Source organism: Schistocerca americana, chromosome X (assembly GCF_021461395.2).
Source record: "Schistocerca americana isolate TAMUIC-IGC-003095 chromosome X, iqSchAmer2.1, whole genome shotgun sequence".
NCBI classification, from domain to species: Eukaryota; Metazoa; Arthropoda; class Insecta; order Orthoptera; family Acrididae; genus Schistocerca; species Schistocerca americana.
In genome coordinates this window covers 727985209-728008036 of record NC_060130.1, presented here as the reverse complement: position 1 = coordinate 728008036, position 22828 = coordinate 727985209, and the positions used below count along the sequence as shown (strand labels likewise).

The window sequence follows — 22828 nt, the reverse complement described above, 5'->3', positions numbered from 1 at the left end:
AGTCGTTTAATGAACAAAGTAAGAGCATATGGACTATCAGACCAATTGTGTGAATGGATTGAAGAGTTCCTAGATAACAGAACGCAGCATGTCATTCTCAATGGAGAGAATTCTTCCAAAGTAAGAGTAATTTCTGGTGTGCCGCAGGGGAGTGTCGTAGGACCATTGTTGCTATTCACAATATAAACATAAATGACCTTGTGGATAACATCGGAAGTTCACTGAGGCTCTTTGCGGATGATGCTGCAGTACATCGAGAGGTTGTAACAATGGAAAATTGTACTGAAATGGAGGAAGATCTGCAACGAATTGACGCATGGTGCGGGGAATGGCAGTTGAATCTCAATGTAGACAAGTGTAATGTGCTGCGAATACATAGAAAGAAAGATCCTTTATCATTTAGCTACAATATAGCAGGTCAGCAATTGGAAGCAGTTAATTCCATAAATTATCTGGGAGTAGGCATTAGGAGTTATTTAAAATAGAATGATCATATAAAGTTGATCGTAGATAAAGCAGATGCCAGACAGATTCATTGGAAGAATCCTAAGGAAATGCAATCCGAAAACAAAGGAAGTAGGTTACAGTACACTTGTTCGCCCATTGCTTGAATATTGCTCACCAGTGTGGGATCCGTACCAGATAGGGTTGATGGAAGAGATAGAGAAGATCCAACGGAGAGCAGCGCGCTTCGTTACAGGATCATTTAGTAATCGCGAAAGCGTTACGGAGATGATTGATAAACTCCTGTATAACACTCTGCAGGATAGACGCTCAGTAGCTCGGTACGGGCTTTTGTTGAAGTTTCGAGAACATACCTTCACCGAGGAGTCAAGCAGTATATTGCTCCCTCCTATGTATATCTCGCGAAGGGAGATCATGAGGATAAAATCATAGAGATTAGAGCCCACTCAGAGGCATACCGACAATCTTTCTTTCCACGAACAATACGAGACTGGAATAGAAGGGAGAACTGATAGAGGTACTCAAAGTACCCTCCGCCACACACCGTCATGTGGCTTGCGGAGTATGGATGTAGATGTAGATTTTAGAGGAAGAATGGCATGAAATTCCGTTGAAAACCATATAAGACCTGTATCATAGATTCCCATACAACTGGAAGCTGTTTTGAAAGCCAGCGGTCTTCCTACACCGTATTAGTCATGGTAATGTGTTTTGTTTTTTGTATTTCAATATTTCTGCTCATCCCCTGTATCTGCCATACCTATTATAATTAACTACATACCATGTAAATTTTTTGTTTATCAGGTTGTATTCTACATATTACACATTTCATAACTTGTATTAATTACGTATGAATTTATTAGTTTTATACCGAGAAAGAAATGCTGTGAAATTGGATAAATGTTTATCAATATTCTTGCCACATCAGATTCGATTATAAAGTCAATCTTCCAAGGCGTTCCTCCGTCAAGAGTTAAATGTTCCACTAATAGACCATACGGTACTGATCTTTATGTTAGCGCACATATTTTCATCATCCATTCCGAAAGAGAGCGGTTTTAAACACGCTGACAAACTGCCTGTTCGCTTTTGCCTCTATTTCTTCGACCGACGGTTGTTTGATGACTTTTGTGATTTTTCGAGAGCACAAGCGGCTGGCATTGTCAAAGTTTCACCCTCCACTGCTGAACACCAGAAAAATCTTCAACAAACGTCGGCCGAAGAACCCAAGACAGAAGCAACAGATAATTTGTCTGTAAGTGGCCACGAAAGCCTCAACGATTTTAAACACGCTGTTATTACATAGTTTCTTGAATGCCTCGATAGAAGGAATGCTCCTATTTGTTAGCACTTCACGAAGGATCTTGATAGGAACACATAGCTATGAGTTTCTTTCTTCAGACCTTTGTAGAATGTTCTTTCAATAAAAACTGAAAAACGAATGATTTTCAGACGTATATTTGCCTAGACTTTTCTCGTTTTCTCGTTTTAAACTTCGAAAGTTCCCAAAAGTGTATTTCAGATACTGTATTTTCTTCTAGCAAATAATGGAATACAGAATGGCAAGCCTTGACATCCTCAATCAACTACGAACGATGGGACCACTACGTTAAGGAAAATGGCCTCTTATGACCAACGGCCTTCCAAGATCAGATGATGTGATCAAATATATAGGGTGATTCTGCCAAATGGCGATCAGCTGCAGAAACCCATCCCTGAGAGGATAAGGACTGTGGGCAGACGGGAAACTCTAGTGGATGGCACATATCCACAACTTCCCGGAAAATCTGAATGCGACCACTTTTACAATTGGAATGTCGTTCACAGTAAGTATCAGTTATACGATGAAAATGGTTTATTTCGCATACTTTTATACTTTGATGTCATTTGATATATACGATATAACAACGAGGACTAAATGAGGTGTCCATTCCAGAATCTCATTGAAAACTATGCAACGAGCTGCAGATTCTTATACTCGCATCGCAGTGTATCTGCTTGCTTATGAAACTTATGCCCTGTATCTTGGTGGGCCCGTTATCCAAATTTGACGCTTTAGACTTTTTTCTGCGGGGAAATCTGAAAGACGCTGTGCATAACGACATACCAACTGCACCCGATGATATGCAACGACGCACTACTGCAGCCTGCTCGGATATCTCTGCTGAAACGCTAGCACGTGTGCAGCAGTCGTTCCATACCAGACTGGAAGCGTGTATTGCCGCTGACGGTGGTCATTTTGAACACAACCTGTGATGGTCAGGTGTCTCGTTACTGGTCAGAATCCACATAACTTGTGTTGTTCTTTAGCGTGTGCTATCACAGGTACTGAATAAGTGTCGGTGTGAGAGCTTTTCAAAATAAGATATCTCGCAAACGCCTGACACCAAAAGACTACAATAAACACCATTGACATTCTAATTTACCCTACTTTTAGTTTGTTAATGTCAGTAAGCATTCTTCTGTTTAAAAACGTGTATGTTTGCACAAAAAATACACTTTAGAAGTATTATTACAATCTTGTGATTGACTAACAACACGAGCCCGTGACTACCACTCTATTCTGTGAAAACCGCATATAAGTAGCACTTTCAATTTCTGCAGTATTTGCGGTGAAAGTTTTAGGTGATCCACCTTGTATAACAGTTCAACGTTTTAATGTTTCCATTTCTTAAAAGTAAGGTTTAGATGTGGTTCATGACCTCGTCTCGTTGGTGCCGTGGTCTAATTGGACAGACAATAAAATAAATAAATGAAAATAACTTACTGCGAGTTTTGTAATTCGTAATTACGGTAGGAGTAGACTTTCCTTTCAAACCTACAAAAAGGAGCGGCTGTTACTTTCCTGATATCTCGGCTTATCGCAGACACATGTCACTAATAACAATGCTGTATAGTTCCTTAATTATATATGTGTCTCATTCTTTCTCGGACGTAGACAATTGACCTCTTGAAGCAATACGTTCAGGCTTTTATTCCCAAGACTTAAAAAAGAAGTACGAATTTTTTAGAAATCTGTCGTTTTAGGAGCCAGACAATTTTTAATCCTGCTCAACGAATTGTCCTTCACAGAAACACAGAAACAAATTTCAGTGACTTGATCCACATAGTGTTTCTGACACTCCGACCTTTCGCTGTAAATACAGCTGCTATTGTAGCTTGCAATCACGTGGCAGAAAGGCATCCTCTCAACTACGTAATTCCCACATACGGCTGAATAGTGATTCGTATATAACTTTAGTAGGCAACCACATGTTATCAGTGAACTATGCTTTGGCGAATGTCGGCCAGCTGAAAGCGGCTCACGGTTGTAATCGCTATGTGAAAATGACTTTGCATATGCTCTTGTGTAGACAGTAAGTGTTGTCACAGTTACGTTGTCATTTAACAGGTACAGGGGGGACGCTATTTCTTAACAGCAGCACAGCCTTCACTCCCCCCACTCTTCAGCAAATGATTGGCACGTGTCTGCAATACTGAGTTTAGTTTTCAGCGTCTCTGTGAGTGAACGAAATGACTCGTGTCGAATATCACACACCTTTGTAGTCAAGGTCGCTAATGCACAGTACTTCAGTAACCGTCAACTCTGAGGTAGGAAGTAGACTTCTATTTGGTCATAACGGGTTTAAGATTTCATCCCTTAGTTCTTGATCTCTAAACTCTGTGCCAAATTTGTGGATTGGTTCAAATGGCTCTGAGCACTATGGGACTTAACATCAGAGGTCATCCAGTCTCCTAGAACTTAGAACTACTTAAAGCTCACTAACCTGAAGGCATCCCACACATCCATGCCCGAGGCAGGATTCGAACCTGCGACCGTAGCGGTCGCGCAGTTCCAGACTGAAGCGTCTAGAACCGCTCAGCCACACCGGCCGTCCAATTTCTGTATTAAATCATAAATAGCTCTGCAGTGTCTTATATAGAGAGTATGTGAGTGTGTGGTGTCTGTTCTTCCGGTCATGTCCAAAATAACAGACAACACGCATTCATATAACTGATTCGCCTAGATGGGCAATAGATCTGCCTTCTTCACTGCGGATGCGCAAGTACGGCCAACCTCCTACGGGAATCTCAGAGTCGTAAGCATGGACGAAGTGGACAGGGGCTGCGGATAGGTTGCGCTCGGTGGGAGTGTAGGTTGGCCGTGAAGCGTGGCGAGATAGTCCGCGGAGTGGGCGCCGTACTTAACGCACCTGCTTGATAAGCAAGAGATCCTGGGTTCGACTCCCAGTCCACTACATGTTTTCGCTGTTGCCGCTGATTCCACCTAATGTCCTTTCTTTTAATCCCCCTTCTACCCTCAATTTACATTATATAGAGAGGGTCTATGCCATTGTCGATGGCGAACCCTCCGTCGGACGGAGACTCTTGGTGCTTTCAAGCGAATGAGAACGAAGGAATGACATGTGTAGTTTAACGTCCCGTCGACAGCGTGGTCGTTAGAGACGGAACATAAGCTCTGATCACGAAAGGAAGGGGTAAGAAATCGACCATGACCTTTTCGAAGGAAACACCCATGCATTTGCATGGAGCGATTTGGTGGAACCACGGAAAACCTAAATGTGTAGGACTGGACGGGGTTTTGAGCCGACTTCCTTCCGAATGCGAGCCCAGTGTGCTCTCCACCCCATTCGGTTTGGAACAAATGGGCTACGAGCTAGCGACGAGTAGCACCCTTACTCCGCATCATTAAAATAACAAGACAAAGAATACAATATATTTCGCAAGCGAGGGGCACTGAAAGAGCACCTACATGTTATCGGACGTTCCTTGTGCAAAATCAAGACCAACACTAACTATAAGGGCCAGTCAAATGAAAAACGAACACCCGCCATAACGGGATCCTGGAATGGTTCCGTTCAAGGGTAATTACCACACGCATTTTTCCGTCTGGGAGACGATACGATCAATTACTGTCTCATAGAAGGCGGTCGGCCGATGAGGCTCCACAATCGCACTCACTCTTGCACTTCCTCGTCCGACTGACACCGACATCTACGCATATATTTCTTCAGGTTATCAAAGATATAAAAATTACACAATGAAAGATCTGGGCTATAGGTTGGATGTTGCAGTGTTTCCAGCCAAATCATGTAAGTGCAGTGGTATCGTCCTCCGCACGCAAATTATGTCTAAACCATCGTAGACGGCTTTCTGGCATTTTCTTCTGGCTCGGTGCGACCGCGAAACGTTTCCCTGCAAATTTCTGAGCTGATATAATTAATCAAACTTCAGAGATGCAGTACACTGCTGTCCAAAATTAAAACAACAAACCACTGTTTCCCCGTCCTGTGTCTAATTCACGATATAATCATACAAAGCGTCGACAAATGTCCATACTATCGTGTTCTGTACGGAAGATGGCATTCTGCCCAACGGACAACCACGCCAACGATGACGTCGGGGCATCTGTCAAACGGGGTAGTGTTTGCCGGATAGTCTCACATCCACAATCGCTGTGCACACGGTCACAGATGGTGCAGTATGGCACATTTAAGACTCCTACCAGGCTGTCTGCGGTGGAAGGCCATGGGAAGAATGGAAGCAAGACAGTCGGAAACTAATGTGGTCCTGTGGCTTGTTTTTCGGATGTGGCGACAGTTTATAGAGATCGAAACTGTATCCCGAAGACCAGGGCGGGCCGACCACGTGTAACATCAGAAAGAGAGAACCGTTATTGGGCTGTAAGGGAACGACGGTACCGTCTTAGTACTGCACGGCAACTGGCATCTGGCCTCGCAGCATCCAATGTACGTGTTGTAGCGAGGCAAACGGTATACAGAAGGCTTCGGCAGAGTGGACTTTACTGTCGGAGACCTGCTGTATGTGTAGTTCTGACGCGTCTTCACAGTACGGAACGTCTAGATTGGAGCCGTCAAAATGACACCTGGATGGTAGAACAATGGGTCAGTGTTTTTTTCACAGATGAGTCCCGATTTGGTGTGGAGACTGATTCTCTAGGTATTCACATCTGGAGGGAACATGGAACACAATGTCGGGACCGAAACATTGTGGAAAGAGACTGATATCGAGGATGATCCCTAATGGTGTGCGCAGGGATTATATTGACCACTCTAACACCTCTTCATGAAACTGTACGGTTAAATCGGCAAGGTTTAAGTGATCTCTGGTGTCGTAACGAGGTCTTGGGATCTCATGTGCGGTTTTTTGCAAGGTGCTGATGGACGATAGCCGGCCTTGTGGCCGAGCGGTTCTAGGCGCTTGAGTCCGGAACTGCGTGCCTGCTGCGGTCGCAGGTTCAAATCCTGCCTCGGGCATGGATGTGTGTGGTGTCCTTAGGTTAGTTAGGTTTTAGTAGTACTAAGTCTAGGGGACTGATGTTAAGTCCCATAGTGCTTAGAACCATTTGAACCATTGTTTTTTTTTTATGGACGATAATGCTTGACCTCATAGAGCAGGCGTGGTTGATGTTTTCTTGGAAACGGAAGATGTTGCACGCATGGCATGTCCTGCTCGCTTTCCAGATTTGAATCCCATGGAGCACGCCGGATCCACTAGGGAGACGGGTTGCATCACGTCAGCAGCCAGCAACCACTCTCCAAGACTTGCGAGCAGCACTGCAGGCAAAATTGGCGTTATTGCCTCAGAATGAGATTGCATCATTCACAGCATGCCCCGTCGTTTGTCAGGCCCGTATTGCTGCCAGAGATGGTCACACCCCATACTGAACGCATTAACCAGTTGTCATAATATGTGTGTGAATCCGTTAAGTTGGAAAAAAACGAAGAACATTTTTGTCTACCGCTATGCATACTACAGTTGTTTCGTTCTGTGTTGTTTATATTGTTTCTACTTTACTATCATCTATTTATACTGTTTTGTGGCAAAATAAACGCAATCTTGCAAAATTTCCGTTTGTTGCCTTAATTTTGGACACCAGTGTAATACTGAGGTTTTAAATGTTAATTGTATTACTGCTGCGAACAGCTTTTCCTTACTGTACTTCTTGATGTTTTTTATGTACAGGGTGTTTAAATACAAATTTATCCGGTTTCACAAAACTATATCGTTACATGAATAAAGATAGAGACTTAGAATGGCTTTGAACTTATGAGTCGAAACTAAAAGTTTACCTTGGGGCCAGTTGTAAACTGATAGTTTAGGCGGCTGCCGGTAGGGGTCTTCGGCTGCAGCTTGCTCGCTCGCTCATTTACTGCCCAATGTGCGAGAACATGTTGAAAACTTTATTTTTCAACAGGACATAGAAGCAATGCACTGGCACCTGCACGTAACACGGAGCTGCCATAACTATGGATCGGCCGACCGGGGCATACGCCTCTCGCTTTGCGCCATTGTCTTCCAAGCTTACATGACCCCACAGTATGTGATTTTTATGGTTTCCCCTTCCAACAACTTTGTGTAGACCCTGACACCGCTTAGTTGCACCAGTGAATGCAGTGACTCCAGAAATGCTCGCATAAGAATGGCACTGGTTTGATTGTCGTCAGGACGTTTGTCGCGCGTCTGGTGACGAAAGTCTGGACATTTGGGAAAGGTTAACTTTGATACTGAACGCAATTGTAAAACGTTTCCAGCGATTTATGTACAGATATTTCCTTCTGAAACTGAATGGTTATTTTAAAAATAAGAACTTCGTAGTCGGATGCTTAATTTAAAATTGATCCCAAATTTCGATGGTCATTCATGCAGAAGAAATAGTTTTGTTCAATCGGGTGAAACAGTCCGTACTCTTGAAAATCTATAATTTATAATTGCAGTTTTCCTTTTTTCTGTCATTATATAAGTGCAATCTGTGTGGATACTGCAAGCAGCGCTTTTTACACGAATTAAAAAAATAAAACTGCGCAAGAACTTATGAAAGTCATCCACACGACTTTGATTCACCACTTCACATGCTATGCTGAGGGGAAAAACGGTTGCTACTTGATTAATTATGAAAAGCGTACATAATATCATGCAAGTGAGACATCAAGTTCGAACAAGAACTTATTATTAGCCATGGTATAGATTATTGGTCTTAATTTTAACAGTTGCTTAAAAATGTAAGTCTAAGTCATCTATTCGACGTAACTCCTACGTTAAGCAAATAATAAGCAGGAAACTTCCTCGCATGACTGAAATGTAACAACGGCACGCCGTTTAGCCGCCAGAAAGCTTGGAACTTACAGTTTCCACATAGCCTCTCCACAAAATGCTACTCACAGTCTGAAGGTAGTCCGAACAATGGGATCTACGTTTATATAGTTAGTCAGGTAACCAGTACCATATGGTATGTACTGATATATTCATCCTTCTGTACTATATCAGTTTAAGGACGACACATATGCAATCTTTTATCATGATAATCTGTTTGCTGCCTATTCCCTGTCCTATGCGCTTTCAGAAAGAAGGGAAGGATAAGGTTTAAAGTGTTGACTGCGAGAAGATCACTAAAGACGGAGCACGACCTCGGATTGTATCAATATTTGGAAAGATATCAGCCGTGTTCTTTTCTAAGGAACGATAGCGGCATTCGTTTTATTCAGTTTAGGGAAAGTATAGAAAACATAAACCTGAATGCCTGGAAGTTTGAACTCTGTCCCCTGCGAATGCGGTAGAGCATGCTAATCACTACACCAGCACACACGGAATGTGCAGTTTTATATTTCAAAGTTTTCTCATTAAGTATGTAAGAAAATGTAGAAGTTTTATGTGCAACGAAAATATTTAAAAAATGAGAGGTGTATCTTAAAAACCGAAGAGGTAGAATCAATTTGTAAACTGCAAAACAAACCCACTGAGCCGGCCGTTGTGGCCGAGCTGTTCTAGGCGCTTCAGTCCGGAACCGCGTTGCTGCTACGGTCGCAGGTTCGAATCCTGCCTCGGGCATGGATGTGTGTGATGTTCTTAGGTTAGTTAGGTTTAAATGGTGCTAAGTCTAGGAGACTGATGACCTCAGATGTTCAGTTCCATAGTGTTCAGAGCCATTTGAACTATTTTGAAACGCACTGAAAGAGAAAGTGGTTCAACGTTATGTAAGCCGACGGTAAGACATCTCGACCAGGATGGTGCGTGGGAAGGAGGAGGGGAGGGGGACGAGGGCGATGGGCCTTCGCAGTGTGAATGTGAATATGAGAGCAGCTCTTCCACTTGACGTCGTTGTTGCTCACATCATAACGAGAATTTATCTCAGGAAGTATGTACTATGCAGCTTTCACTGTCTCAGTAGTAATTTGTAATTCATATTTCCCAGGAGATGTCTACCAAAGCGTAAGTTGCTGCTCCGTGAGTTTCCCTTTGTTCACAGGGTGACATCAAGTTCATTGTGACACTAAAGCGTTCACATACATCTGTAGGTGAAATGTGTGGTGTCGAAGATGCAGACAGAATAAGTGGAATGCTACCGCAGGACAAAAAATATTATTTTTGTTTAGTTCTTACTCATTACTGATAGAGAAATGTAATTTAATGATACTTTGCAGTGACTGGGGCTGTTCCTTTGATCAGTCTCTAACATTGCCCATTTATCCACCACGTATTACCTCAGTTATTCTTTCTTTTTTTTTTTTTTTTTTTTTTCTTCTGCCTACGACTCACTTGTAACCGAGTGATATGAAACATTGGCTAACACACTGGACTCGCATTGGAAAAGATCGGGGATTTACTCCCAGTCTGGTCGTCCTGAGTTAGATTTTCTGCAGTCCAGACCTGTTCTTGCCCGATGAGTGCTTGTGGCCCTTCGGTAATGTCTTCGTCGTCCGCGGGACGTTAAAAACTAATCTTTGAACTTTCCTTCCTTCCGTAGGTAATACAGGTACTTATCTCATTGCTCTTCTCCGAATTTTCTCTATTTTTTTCGAATAAATACAATTCAGAGACAACTTCAAAATGAGGGACAGTATTCAGAAGTGTTAAGCGATGTGTTTCTTAGCCACTTCCTTCATGGATGAGTTACATTTCCTCAGTATTCTCACAACGAAGCTCAGTCTAGTATGTCGCTTCTCCTCGGAAAGAAATATGTGGTCATTCCCTCTGAATTCCTTCCTGATGGGTAACCCATAATGTTTGACTGGTGTGTATGTTTTAATTACTTTACCGGTGACGATGTAGTTACACAAGAGCTTCAATGGATTGGAAATAACAGCCAACTAGTTGCAAGATACAAGATTATTAAACCTTGACCATGGTTTCCACAGTTTCAAAACTGTCTTCCTCAAAGGGTATTGCAGTTAGAATCACATTAACTATATCCAATGTGGGAGTCGTTGGCTCTATCTAGTACACGTGCGCGTCATCCGCTTAATCACACAAGGTGGGGCCTTTTCATCCGTTTACGAGAATTGCATTCCGTTTGATGACAACGCCAATTAGATTACTTTTGGTTACATATAGCGACAAACTATAACCCTTAGACCATATGTTCATCATCTAGAGATATTCCTTCATTTATAATATATTATTATTATTTATTAAAGTGCCGTCGGCCTTGCAGCAGTGGTAACACCTGTTCCCGTCAGATTACCGAAGTTAAGCGTTGTCAGGTTTGGCTCCTTTCTCGCGACCATTTTATTAACACAGAGAGATGCAGCTTTCTTCTTTTTCCGCTGTGCGCCAAGCACGTACACAAGTTTCAGTAGGAATCTCTCCAGTTTTGCGGCGCACTTGGCATGTAAATTGCGATTAGTCACAAAAATGTTCAAACAGATCTTAAGACCTTTCTCTCGGGAGTAAGTGTCTAAAGCGTGCCGGCTGATTTTGCGTACGGTCTAATTCTATACTGATAAGAAAGGGGAAGGCAGTACTTTCGCAGGAGAAATTTCTTGCGCTGACTGCAGAGAAAAATGCTCAGGCAAGAAATGAGAGCGGGAGGTTAATCGGTTTTCCACATTAACTTCAAGGACACTGTGCCGGAAAGGAAAGGTGCGCTTAAGGAAAACGAAAATAAACCATCCCATCTAATCAAAGGACAAGCGCATCGAGGTTATGGAATTGCTGTATGTTACGATGAAACTGACTGATTTTTCAGAAAATCTCATTTACAGGTTGTACTTCAAATGCACCTCTAACAAATAAAATTACACATTCAAATATCTCTGCAAGATTTTACTTATAGACTACAGGTTATACTAAAATATGAAAGTCTTGCATATTAAGAGCCTACGCTACCTTGAGCGTATTACTAAATGGCACAGCGACTGTTTTCATTTGTAGATCAAACTCAAGCACACGCAAGAAGAAGACTGTGGTTTGTCTGGGGTGTTTTCCTTACTATCGAGGAGAAGTCGTGGGCATAGCAATGATATTCGTATCGGAGCGTTGAGTATGATGTGGACATGTATCAAGCCTTCTGAGTGTGAAGATCGATGTTGGAGATATAAGACACAGACTTTAGATAATCTCGGGGGAACGTTTTGTAGCACGAAGTTTTTTACATGTATCACGGGCACAGGTGTACCACCAAAGAATTTACGTAGGTAGGAGGACTAGAGCGAGGCCACCTTGCCTTGTGAGGACTTATGGTTACAAAGGCTGATAGTAGCAGCCAGTAAAACAGCATGCTTACTACATTGACCTCCAACACCTAACCTTTGAATGAAGTAGTGGTTCTTTCAAAGCATGACTCGCATAAGAAAGGAAAACTCTACCCCAAAATATTGCAAACATGCTTTTAGTGCATCGAAATTCATTGATATTATTTTAGTGTTCTGCACTTGCACCGCCTGAACGTTACCTTTAGGCGCTAATTTGAAGAATATAGTTAATATCGAAGCACGTTAATATACTGTGGACTACTAACTTCAGAGATCCGCTGAGTTCCTACGACTGAATTTCATAAATGTGATGACACACTCCCGTATCATAAAGAAAGGCTCAGTATTATATTGTAATGTTCAGTCAATACACAGGCTTTCTTTATTTTGACACTGAAACTACAGATGACTGCACACGTAAAGAAATTGTATAAAATTCAGAGAATACTTTAGACAGGCGATAAATTATCATATCAGTTAGAGTTAAATCAGATGACATCAAGCTCCATCTCGTCACGAAACTCTTGGCTCTAATATATTAAAAGAGTCATGCCCATTACTAACAAAATTTTAGAGTTCTTAGAAGAAAAGTGGTAATCATCCGGCAATGTTATTTTTAAACGACAAAGATGAAGTGTGATATAGTCTCTAATGGGACGCTGATTCCAGAAGGGTAGGAAAGAATCGACCGTGTCCTTGAAGAAACCTTCCTAGCATGCGTCAGAAACGGTTTTTAAGTAAACTACGAAAACTCGAATCAGCATGACCACTCTTGCTTAACACTTCGTAAACATTGGGTCACATTGCTCAGTTCCAGTTTTGGTTACGCATCCATGTATCAGCTAATATAACGGATAATGACGCTCTCGCCACAGCAGCGACAATGTAACTTCGTACCTGTTGGAGGCAGTCTAGAGGTTTGCTGGAGACAATAGGGTATTGATTTTACGAGGACTGGTATGATGTTGCTAATACGTCTTCACCGTTAATGAAGCTGCAGTAATGAGCGACGCACATAGCTCAGGTTTCGGTTTTGCAAGAGGCAGAGATGTCTACAGCTAGCGAGAAAACCAGTGATAACCACTTCTCCTTCTTTTACTTTTACATTCGTCCCGTTTCTACAGAGGCCCCAAATTCTCAACTGTTGCGTTTCTGAAATAAAATGTCCGCACCTTTTGAACTGCAAGCTTGCCAGCCTGTCTTTCTCTCTCAATCAGAGATTAACTCTGACATAATCTATAGACAGGGGCTACCACGTCTTGAATTTGTGTCTGCTACGTGGTTCTCTGTTGTCATACACCTAGATGGTTATAGATTTGGCACAGAAGTGGACTGGCATTTGTTTAATGTGATAGAGAAAATCTCCAAGCTACGTTTGTTCCACATTAACTTAGATAACGCAAAAAGAGATACTTCCAATAAACATGTAATTACCAAGCAAACATCCAACTGGCAAGATATAGGTGAAGTAAAACAGAATATTCTCTACCTTACAACGAAGGAAATTATTTGGAGACCAATTAATAATGCATGGAAAGCAAGCGGATCCAAGGTGAAGAATACATAAACGATTCGTCGCAAGACACCATCAATGAACAGTAGTCGGGGACGGAAACTAGACCACAGTGAAGGGGAGTGACGAACAGTGACAAGGATTGTGACAAAGAACGGTAGAAATAATGCGAGACATGTGATTTCAGAACTCAGTGAGCATCTCGAACAATGTGTTATTACAGTGGCAATCCTACGAAAGATATCTGAAGGAAGACAGGTGGTTGGCAGAAGCAAAGACAAGAACGTGATAATATGAAGAAAATAGCACCAAGAACATACAATATGGATTGTGGTGACATGGTCTGATGAGGTCATTCTTCACGTAGGGCTTCATATCTGTTCTCGGCTTACGGAAGTAAATTGAACACTACATCCACGAATTACGCAACATTCTCTAGTCGTGTTCGTTAGTTCCACACAGTTGCCCTCAAACCTGAGGGATATTTCTTTGCCATACTAATCAAACATAAGTGATTCAATTACTTTTAATGTCTGTGCGTTATCTGTATAGACGGGTTACACAAAAAAGATATACGCTCATTAAAATTGTCTAGTACCCTATTCGGCATTCACAATAGTCTTAACCTCTCTGGAGAACGATTCGTATAACTATTAAGTTGGTGTCAGTGGAATTTCATGCCATTCCTCACAAGAAGTTGTTCGAAGTCTGCGTGAGATGCTGGATGGGGAAAGCAGACTCTTAACTGATCTGCCAACACAGACAACAACGGTTAAATAATATAATAGAAAGATGTTATTTGAAGCCTGTTTAATACGTTGAATGCCACGAGGTCGACGGCGTCCACAGCAGTGCCTCATGCCTGACGTCTGGCGGTGAAACATCATCACAAAGCGAGCGCCAGTCAGCATGTTAATGCCACGTGTCTCCACCAGTAAGTTCAAGTTTTATTCCACTGTTATGTTTGGCAGGCAATATTTTCATATGAAGCTTATATCCTATCATGGCAGCAAACACAGTAGCTCTAGATATACCAAGTAAAATTTAATGTTCATACCCGAGGTCTGGCGGTGAAACATCATCACAAAGCGAGCGCCAGTCAGCATGTTAATGCCACGTGTCTCCACCAGTAAGTTCAAGTTTTATTCCACTGTTATGTTTGGCAGGCAATATTTTCATATGAAGCTTATATCCTATCATGGCAGCAAACACAGTAGCTCTAGATATGCCAAGTAAAATTTAATGTTCATACCCGAGGTCTGGCGGTGAAACATCATCACAAAGCGAGCGCCAGTCAGCATGTTAATGCCACGTGTCTCCACCAGTAAGTTCAAGTTTTATTCCACTGTTATGTTTGGCAGGCAATATTTTCATATGAAGCTTATATCCTATCATGGCAGCAAACACAGTAGCTCTAGATATGCCAAGTAAAATTTAATGTTCATACCCGAGGTCTGGCGGTGAAACATCATCACAAAGCGAGCGCCAGTCAGCATGTTAATGCCACGTGTCTCCACCAGTAAGTTCAAGTTTTATTCCACTGTTATGTTCGGCAGGCAATATTTTCATATGAAGCCTATATCCTATCATAGCAGCAAATACAGTAGCTCTAGATATCCCAAGTAGAATTTAATGTTCATATCAGGAGTGCAGCAATTAAGGCGACACAAACAATATGCCCTTTCGCGAAGATTATAAGTTGTGATGCGACGGTACATCAATAAAATATTACCAAGATCACAGATGTTCTGGCAGCTTAGAAAACTTTTAGTGATGTGGTGTTTAGGGATGTTTTAGTGATGTTGGCTTGTAGAAAATAAAGTAACGCTAAATCCCAGTAAGACAATTTTTACAGTTTCTGAAACACAATTCAACAAAACCTGGCGTTCTAATTACATAGAATGGGCATATGAGTAGTGAGAACGAACAGTTCCAATTTCTAGGTGTTCAGATAGATAGCAAACTGTCGTGGAAAGCCCATGTTCAGGAATTTCGTCAAAGTCTTAATGCTGCCGTTTTTGCTATTAGAACAGCATCTGAAGTAAGTGATAATTCGACACGGAAAGCAGTCTACTTTGCTTATTCTCATTCTCTCAAGATGTATGATATTTTATTTTGGGGTAAGTCTTCCTATTCTCAAATGGTATTTTTGGCTCAGGAACGGGCGGTTCAGGCAATAAGTGGTGTAATTTCGCGAATCTCTTGTCAAGCCCTATTCATTAATATGGATATTCTGGAATTGGCCAATCAGTATATATATTCTTTAATGTCACTTTTGGTGAACAATATGAGCTTATTTCCAAGAATTATCAGCTTGCACTCAGTTAATACTACGCAGAAATCCAATCTGCATATGGATCGCACTTCCCTGGCTTTTGTGGAGAAAAGCGTGCAGTATTCTGCTGCATTCATTTTCAATAAGCTACACAAGATTTCAAAAATCTTAGCAGTAATCCACGCGCTTTCAAATCCAAACTGAAGAGTTCCCTCATGGCTCACTCCCTCTATTCTGTCGAGGAGTTCCTTGAAAAATGAAGCTAATTCCTATGTTACGTTGTTGATTATGGTTATATAAACTTGTAGCTTGTCGTCTTTCTAGGAATCATCAACATTTTATTTTATCTATTATTACTTTTCTGTTGTAATTTCATGTACTGCCACGTTCCATGACCATGAAGATTTGCTCCTATGGACGTAGACGTGCATAATAAAAAATAAAAATACGAAGGGAAAATCAAGTACAAGACAACAACGTCAATGCGTTACCCGTTAGTAAGTAAATAGGCTACGAAAATTACTTGTTTGCTACATTTTTTTGTTCGGATTTGTTAGGTACAAGTATGAAGATGGTCTTAAGTTGTTAGAAAATTCAGACTGCAACTTACATCGTTGATGAGGTCGCGTAGCCGATCGAGACGGTCTTCCAGGGAGGCGGAGCTCCTCCTAGTGGGCAGGTATCTGGCCTGCGCCACGCTCATCACCAGCATCACGACGACAATCAGCACCAAAGCCTTGCGCTGCGAAAACATCTGCAAACAACAAATACCGTCTAAGCTGTGGTACGCAACCTGAATGAGATTTTTCTATGAATGCTATAACAGACATTAACTACCGTCAAAGGAAGTACAAGAATTGCACAACACTGAGCAGCTGAGTCAGAGACAGCTCGCTAGTATCCCATGAGGTTTCAGTCTTGCAGTCGGATGACGTCAGCATCTTGCCACGATATTTCGGCTGATAACTATTCAGCCATCTTCAGGTGAGTTTTACTCTTTAACTCATTGTAAATCTTACATGAGGACTGCTGAATGGTTGTCAGCCGAAATACGGTAACAAGATTACGACGTTATCCGGCTGAAAGCCCGAAACGTCGTGGAATACTCATTATAACGGGAAAATGTTAAGAATCACAGCTTCCTAGTAGTGCGTAGTCTTCATTCACTCTAACATGGTGGCTGCTAGTAACGGAATCAATTCACAAGAGGTTGAAAGTGCTGTACTGATCCACGAGTGCTGAGCAGCCGTCAGCTACTCAAGGAAACTGGTAAAAGCAGGGTGCGAGGTGCGCGTACACCTCACAACAGTATATCAGTTGTGATCATAATGATTGCGTTTACATGCCCTACGAGTTTTAATCGAAATACTCTGATACAAACCGGGAGCTTGTGACAGTATATTGTTCCTTTTGCGCTTGCGGGTTCAAGCGAACAAACAGATGCACTTTACGTCTCAGAAGATGACGATAACGGTAGTCTGCGACGAAAGTTCAGGATGTATCATGAGTCCCAAATACGAGTAAGCTTCCTTCATGTGGTGATAACACGACACTGCTCACCCGCTGCCACTAGAGATGTACAGGGTGGTCAGAATTACTATGGAAAGCCTGTATGATGTTGCAGTGGAGGTTGTGCTGAGAAATAATTGTTAAGCAGAAAATTCGATACATTGCGCTGTTATTTAGCATTGAAGTTATCCAATCAGGTCGTCGCGCGCAAATTCAAGCACCTTGCCAGAGACAGTGTCACCAAACTTGTTCTTCGTATGGTTTCCTCAAGCCGAACAAACGTCGCTCTGGCTCACGTAGCGTACATTTATTACTTTCAAAAAGGCACATTTGCACAAGTAATGAGCATCTGACAAGTGGTAACTCACAGACCCACAGATGTCTTCGCATTACCGCATTTTAGTGCATGAAAATGATTGAATTTGTCGCGTACAACGACCTGATTGGCTAACTTCAATGCTAAAAACTTCGGAAACAGCACAACGAATCAATTTTTTTTCTTAACAATTATTTATCATCACAGCCTCCCATGCAATACTCTTACAAGCTTTTCAGACTGTTTCTCACCTCCCTGTATAGCCGCATGTGCGTTTCTGTCCACCCTGGCATCGTCGTGTACAAGTACGATTACTATGACTCGTGACTCTAGGTGACCTCTACCCATGCATTTAGGATGGAATGGTTGTTAATTATCACAGTACCTGTACTTCTTCCAGCACGCTTGACGGGAACAGGCTACTACCCGTTCACGCATATTTGGACGCAGTACCGCTTGAACACAGCAATCTCTTTTTCCAGCAACACAAAATCTCAGCTCGTTTCAGTGTTGCTATGTGAACACACAAAATTGTCGGCTTTGGTAAACACTGGGTAGGTCGTGCAGGACTTTTGGTTTAGAGAGTGTGTTTGCCTGTATCAGGCACGAATAATGAGTCTCATAGCAAAGTATTTATCGTTCATTCGAATGTATCATAATGGTGATGAGCTAGCAATTTAACGACGTAGAACCATAATCATCAACACCACTTAAGATGCCTTTAATAATCTATAACTTGAGTATGATTTATATTATGTACTCCCAGGACATTACTGAAGTCTCATATGTGACACGTGAAAAATAATGTGGCCATGAAGAAAAAATATCTGATGTAAGTGACCTGTCAGTCTTCAAGGTATGTAAGCGAGGTCCTCAAACAACAAGTTTCTTAATTGCGTTGAGGTAGTCAACCAACAGGTAACAGAATTAATTCAGTTTAAATACGATAGTATGGTGATCATTTATGGATGAGTTCAGATAAGAGGAAAAATTATGTTTAATAATAATGATAATTTTCAACTATGTAAACTACAAGTTTCAAAATAAATTTGTTCCGAAAAGAAAATGAGAAGCTGTCCAGAAGAAATTTTTGTCAATTTTCTTTCAAACTTAGCTTTTAAATGTGATACATATTTTATACATGGTCCAGTCACATTAATACGACCAGCGCTTATGTTCGACATCAACGTGAAATAACCACGCACAAACAGCAGGTCGCAGTAATAGCAATGGAGGGCACATAAAGCGTGTCTGGGGACGCGGAAAACACTGCAGTGGTTGTCGTAATGCAGAAACGGAACGATTTATCCGACGTCCAAAATGGCATGATCATTGACCGTCGAAACAACGGTGGAAGCATTTCCAAAACGACTAAGTTCGTAAGCCACTCGCGTGCCGCCGCGGTTAAAATATACCATGCAAGGCAAAATCGCGCTCCCCAACCAGCGTCGAGTGAACTGCGGTGCTCCACTGCCCACAGATGACAGGGGCAAACGATAGCTGTGGAGATGTGCACGGGCGAATACACCCACAACTGTTGAGAAATTGACCGCCCAGTCGAACCAAGGGGGTACCGACAATGTCTCCTCAACGACCGTTCAGTGAACATTGCTGCGTATAGGCCTCCTTCAGCAGGCGCCTGGTTTATGCACCCATGGTGACTGCTGTTCATCGTTGACAAAGGCTAGAATTTCTAGAATCTGTGGGACTACCTCGATCGAGTTGTTCGTGCCATGAACTCTCAACCGAGAAACCTAGCGCAGCTGGCCACTGCACTGGGATTGGCGTGGCTTCACTTCCCTGTCGGTACCTTGCGGAACCTCACTGGATCTCTTCCTGTACATCTCGCAGCGGTCTGCGCAGCAAAACGCATTCGACAGGTGGTCACATTAATGTGACCGTATGGCGCATATTGGGTTTGTGATCAAATAGTTTGATAGTAGAATGATTCCCCCTTTTATGAGCTAAAGGCCGTTCCAGTGAAGATCAATGAGCATCAATTTTCCGCGATTATTCTAATTATGGAATTCCTTCTCAGCAGTAATGGATTATTGCCAAGCAATTTCATTAATAGATGTAGATATTGTAATGCGGTGGTTAAAAAGCTTAACTTCTTAAATGTTCGCCTAAATACGGTAGTCGGTGAGCATCTCCAGTTATTCCTATCACAATGAAAAATATTTTAGTCTTAAAGAAAAGTAATAAAATCAGAAATCATCACTAAAATATTGACCTATCTTTGATTTTATACTCAACTTTCTGCTGAAAAGTAATTGCAATATTTAGCTTGCTTTTCGTAATACCTCTATCTGGTGCCAACTACAGGAAGCCAGCTGCCGTTGATTGTTGGTGAATATACCCTTACCACCCTTCATCCAGCACTCTTCCTCTGCGGTGTGGCTGAAGGTTCTAAACTATGATTTTTTCACACGTATACAGCTGGGCCGGAAACGGTGCCTGTATGTAGCCACTGACGCTTACATGTTGAAGTTGCGATGAAAGAAAGATCGTGGATTTTTTGTGTTTACAAACAGTGTAGATGAGGTGGAACCTGAAACCATATAACATTTCCATGGCGACTTTTGAGAAAAAAAGGGGGAGACGAAAGCTGTATGAGGCTAAACATTATCTCACGTTGGCTACTAAGTTTATATCATGAGCTGCCCAGGAGAGCTGGAAGTATTGTAGTTACTTTAGCGTTTCTTCTCGGTCTGAAGATAGAGTTGGTTAGCGCATTGGACGATTCAAGCACCTGTACTTTCTAAATTCACCAACACTGCATCATACGTAGCCAATATTGTGCAGCTGAACGTATCGTGTTAGCATATATTACAGATATCTGTTATACTTTCAAAGAAGGAAGGAGGGAAGGATGATTAGAGGTTAACGTCCCGTCAACTACGCGGTCACCGGAGATAGAACACAACCTTAGACTACAAAATGATCGAGAAGGAAATCAGTCGTGCCCTTTTGAAAAGAACCATTTCGGCATTTTACTGCAAGTATACTGGTGTCCAAAGCAACAAACCGCTATTTTACCGTCCTGTATTTAAGTCACGATATAATCTACAAACTGTCAACACATGTCCGTACGATCGTGCTCTGCAAGGAAGATGGCATTTCGGTCAACGGACAACCACCACAACAATGACATCAGAGCACCTGTCAAAAGGGGTAGCGTTTGCCACGTATTCCCACATCCACATTCGCTGTGTACACAGTCACAGACGGTGCAGTATGGCACAGGGAAGACGCCTACCAGACTCTCTGCTCTGGAGAGTCACAGGAAGAATTGAAGCAGGAAAGTCACAAACTGGTGTAGCCTGTTTTTACTGTGAATCGTTCTGTTGTTTCTCTGCTGTGGCGACAGTTTATAGAGACCGAAACTGTATCCCGAAACAAGCACAGGGCCAACCTCGTATGACATAAGAAAGAGAAGACCGTTATTTGGCTGTAAGGGCACAACGGTACCACCTTATTACTGCACGGCAACTGGCATCTGACCTCGCAGCATCCACTGGATGTATTGTATTGAAACAAACGGTATACAGAATGCTCTGGCAGAATGGCTTTTATTGTCGGAGACATGCTGTATGTCTACCTCTATCGCGTCTTCACAGAAGAGTGGAGTCATCAACATGCCACGGTTTAACAGTGGGCCAATGCTCTTTTCACCGATTTGGTGTGGAGAGTGATTCTTGAGGGATTCGCATCTGGAGGGAACATGGAACACAATTTCGGGACCCAAACGTTGTGGAAAGAGGCCGATTTCGAGGAGGATCCCTGATGGTGTGGGCAGGGATTATGTTGACCACTCGGACACTTCTTCATGTAATTGCACGGGTGAATTGGCAAGGTTCAGCTACTGTCAGGTATCGTTATGAGATCTTGGGGCCTCCTGTGTGGTTGTTGCGAGGTGCTGTGGGCTCACTCTTCGTACTGATGAACCATACAGTAGAGGTTGCTGTTTTCTTGGAAACGGAAGATATTGCACGCATGGCGTGGCTTGCTCGTTCTCCCGATTTGAATCCCATGGAGCATGTCTGAGATGCATTATGGAGATGGGTCGCATCACGTCAGCATCCACCAACCACTCTCCAAGACTTGCGATCAGTTATGCAGGAAGAATGGGCGTTTTTGCATCAACATGAGATTGATGCCATGATTTACAGCATGCTCCGTCGTTGTCAGGCGTGTACTGCTGTCAGAGGTGGTCACACCCCATATTGAGCACATTAACCAGTTGTCGGAATGTGTGCGCAAATACGTTAACTTGGAAAAAACTAAGAACATTTTTATCTAACGTTATGCTCGTTGCAGTTGTTTACGTTCTGTATCCATTACCTTGTTTCTACTTTACTATCACCTGTTTGTACTGTTTCGTGGCAAAATAAACGCAACCTTGCAAAATTCCAGTTTGTTGCTTTGATTTTGGACTCACAGTATTTAGGTAAATCACGGAAAACCTAAATCTGGATGGCCAGACGGGGATTTGAAGAGTCGTCCTCCCGAACGTGAGTCTATTGTGGAGTTACTGATTCAAGTTATGCCACACCTGTCTGAGACGTAATCAGAGAATGACTTCTATGTGTTATAATGTTGGAAGATTATAACATTTTTTGAATACATCTGTCATCTTTTGTTGCCGAAATTATCCTTTTCTCTGCTAACAGTTACATACCTTCTTGCTCCCGGAAATATGTTACCTACATAACTCTTCCTGTGACTTTTTGACTATTTCCGTTCCATTCTTAAATGCTAGAGATTTACGTAATTTAGCCGGCCAATGTGGCCGAACGGTTCTAGGCGCTACAGTCTGGAACCGCGCGACCGCTACGGTCGCAGGTTCGAATCCTGCCTCGGGCATGGACGTGTCTGATGTCCTTAGGTTAGTTAGGTTTAAGTAGTTCTAAGTTCTAGGGGACTGATGACCCCAGATGTTAAGTCCCATAGTGCTCAGAGCCATTTGAACCATTTTGTCTTATAGAACGTACTTTTACCCATTCTTGTTCGATGACGACTACATTATTTGTTAAATCAATGTTCCTCTGCCTAAGAACTGATATACTCCTGGCAGTTTCATTTTTCAAGTTGACTTATTCTCAATTTTCTATCGTATATGTTCTTCGCTATTACATATTATTATTAGATACTTTAAAACACTACAAACATTTTAGTATATATTGCTTCAAACTTTATAATAAAATTATGCTGATCAAAATTTAATTATTTACTCAGAAAACAGAGAAGCAAGAAAA

General features: G+C 42.1%; 1 protein-coding gene across 1 annotated transcript in view; it reads right to left on the bottom strand.

The window, feature by feature from the left end:
* LOC124556734 overlaps positions 1 to 22828 on the bottom strand; it is a 69187-nt gene that overhangs the window by 5139 nt on the left and 41220 nt on the right. Inside the window, exon 2 of the mRNA XM_047130732.1 lies at positions 16356 to 16499. Coding sequence (XP_046986688.1) covers positions 16356 to 16499 — 144 coding nt within the window. The remainder of the gene's footprint in view (positions 1 to 16355; positions 16500 to 22828) is intronic.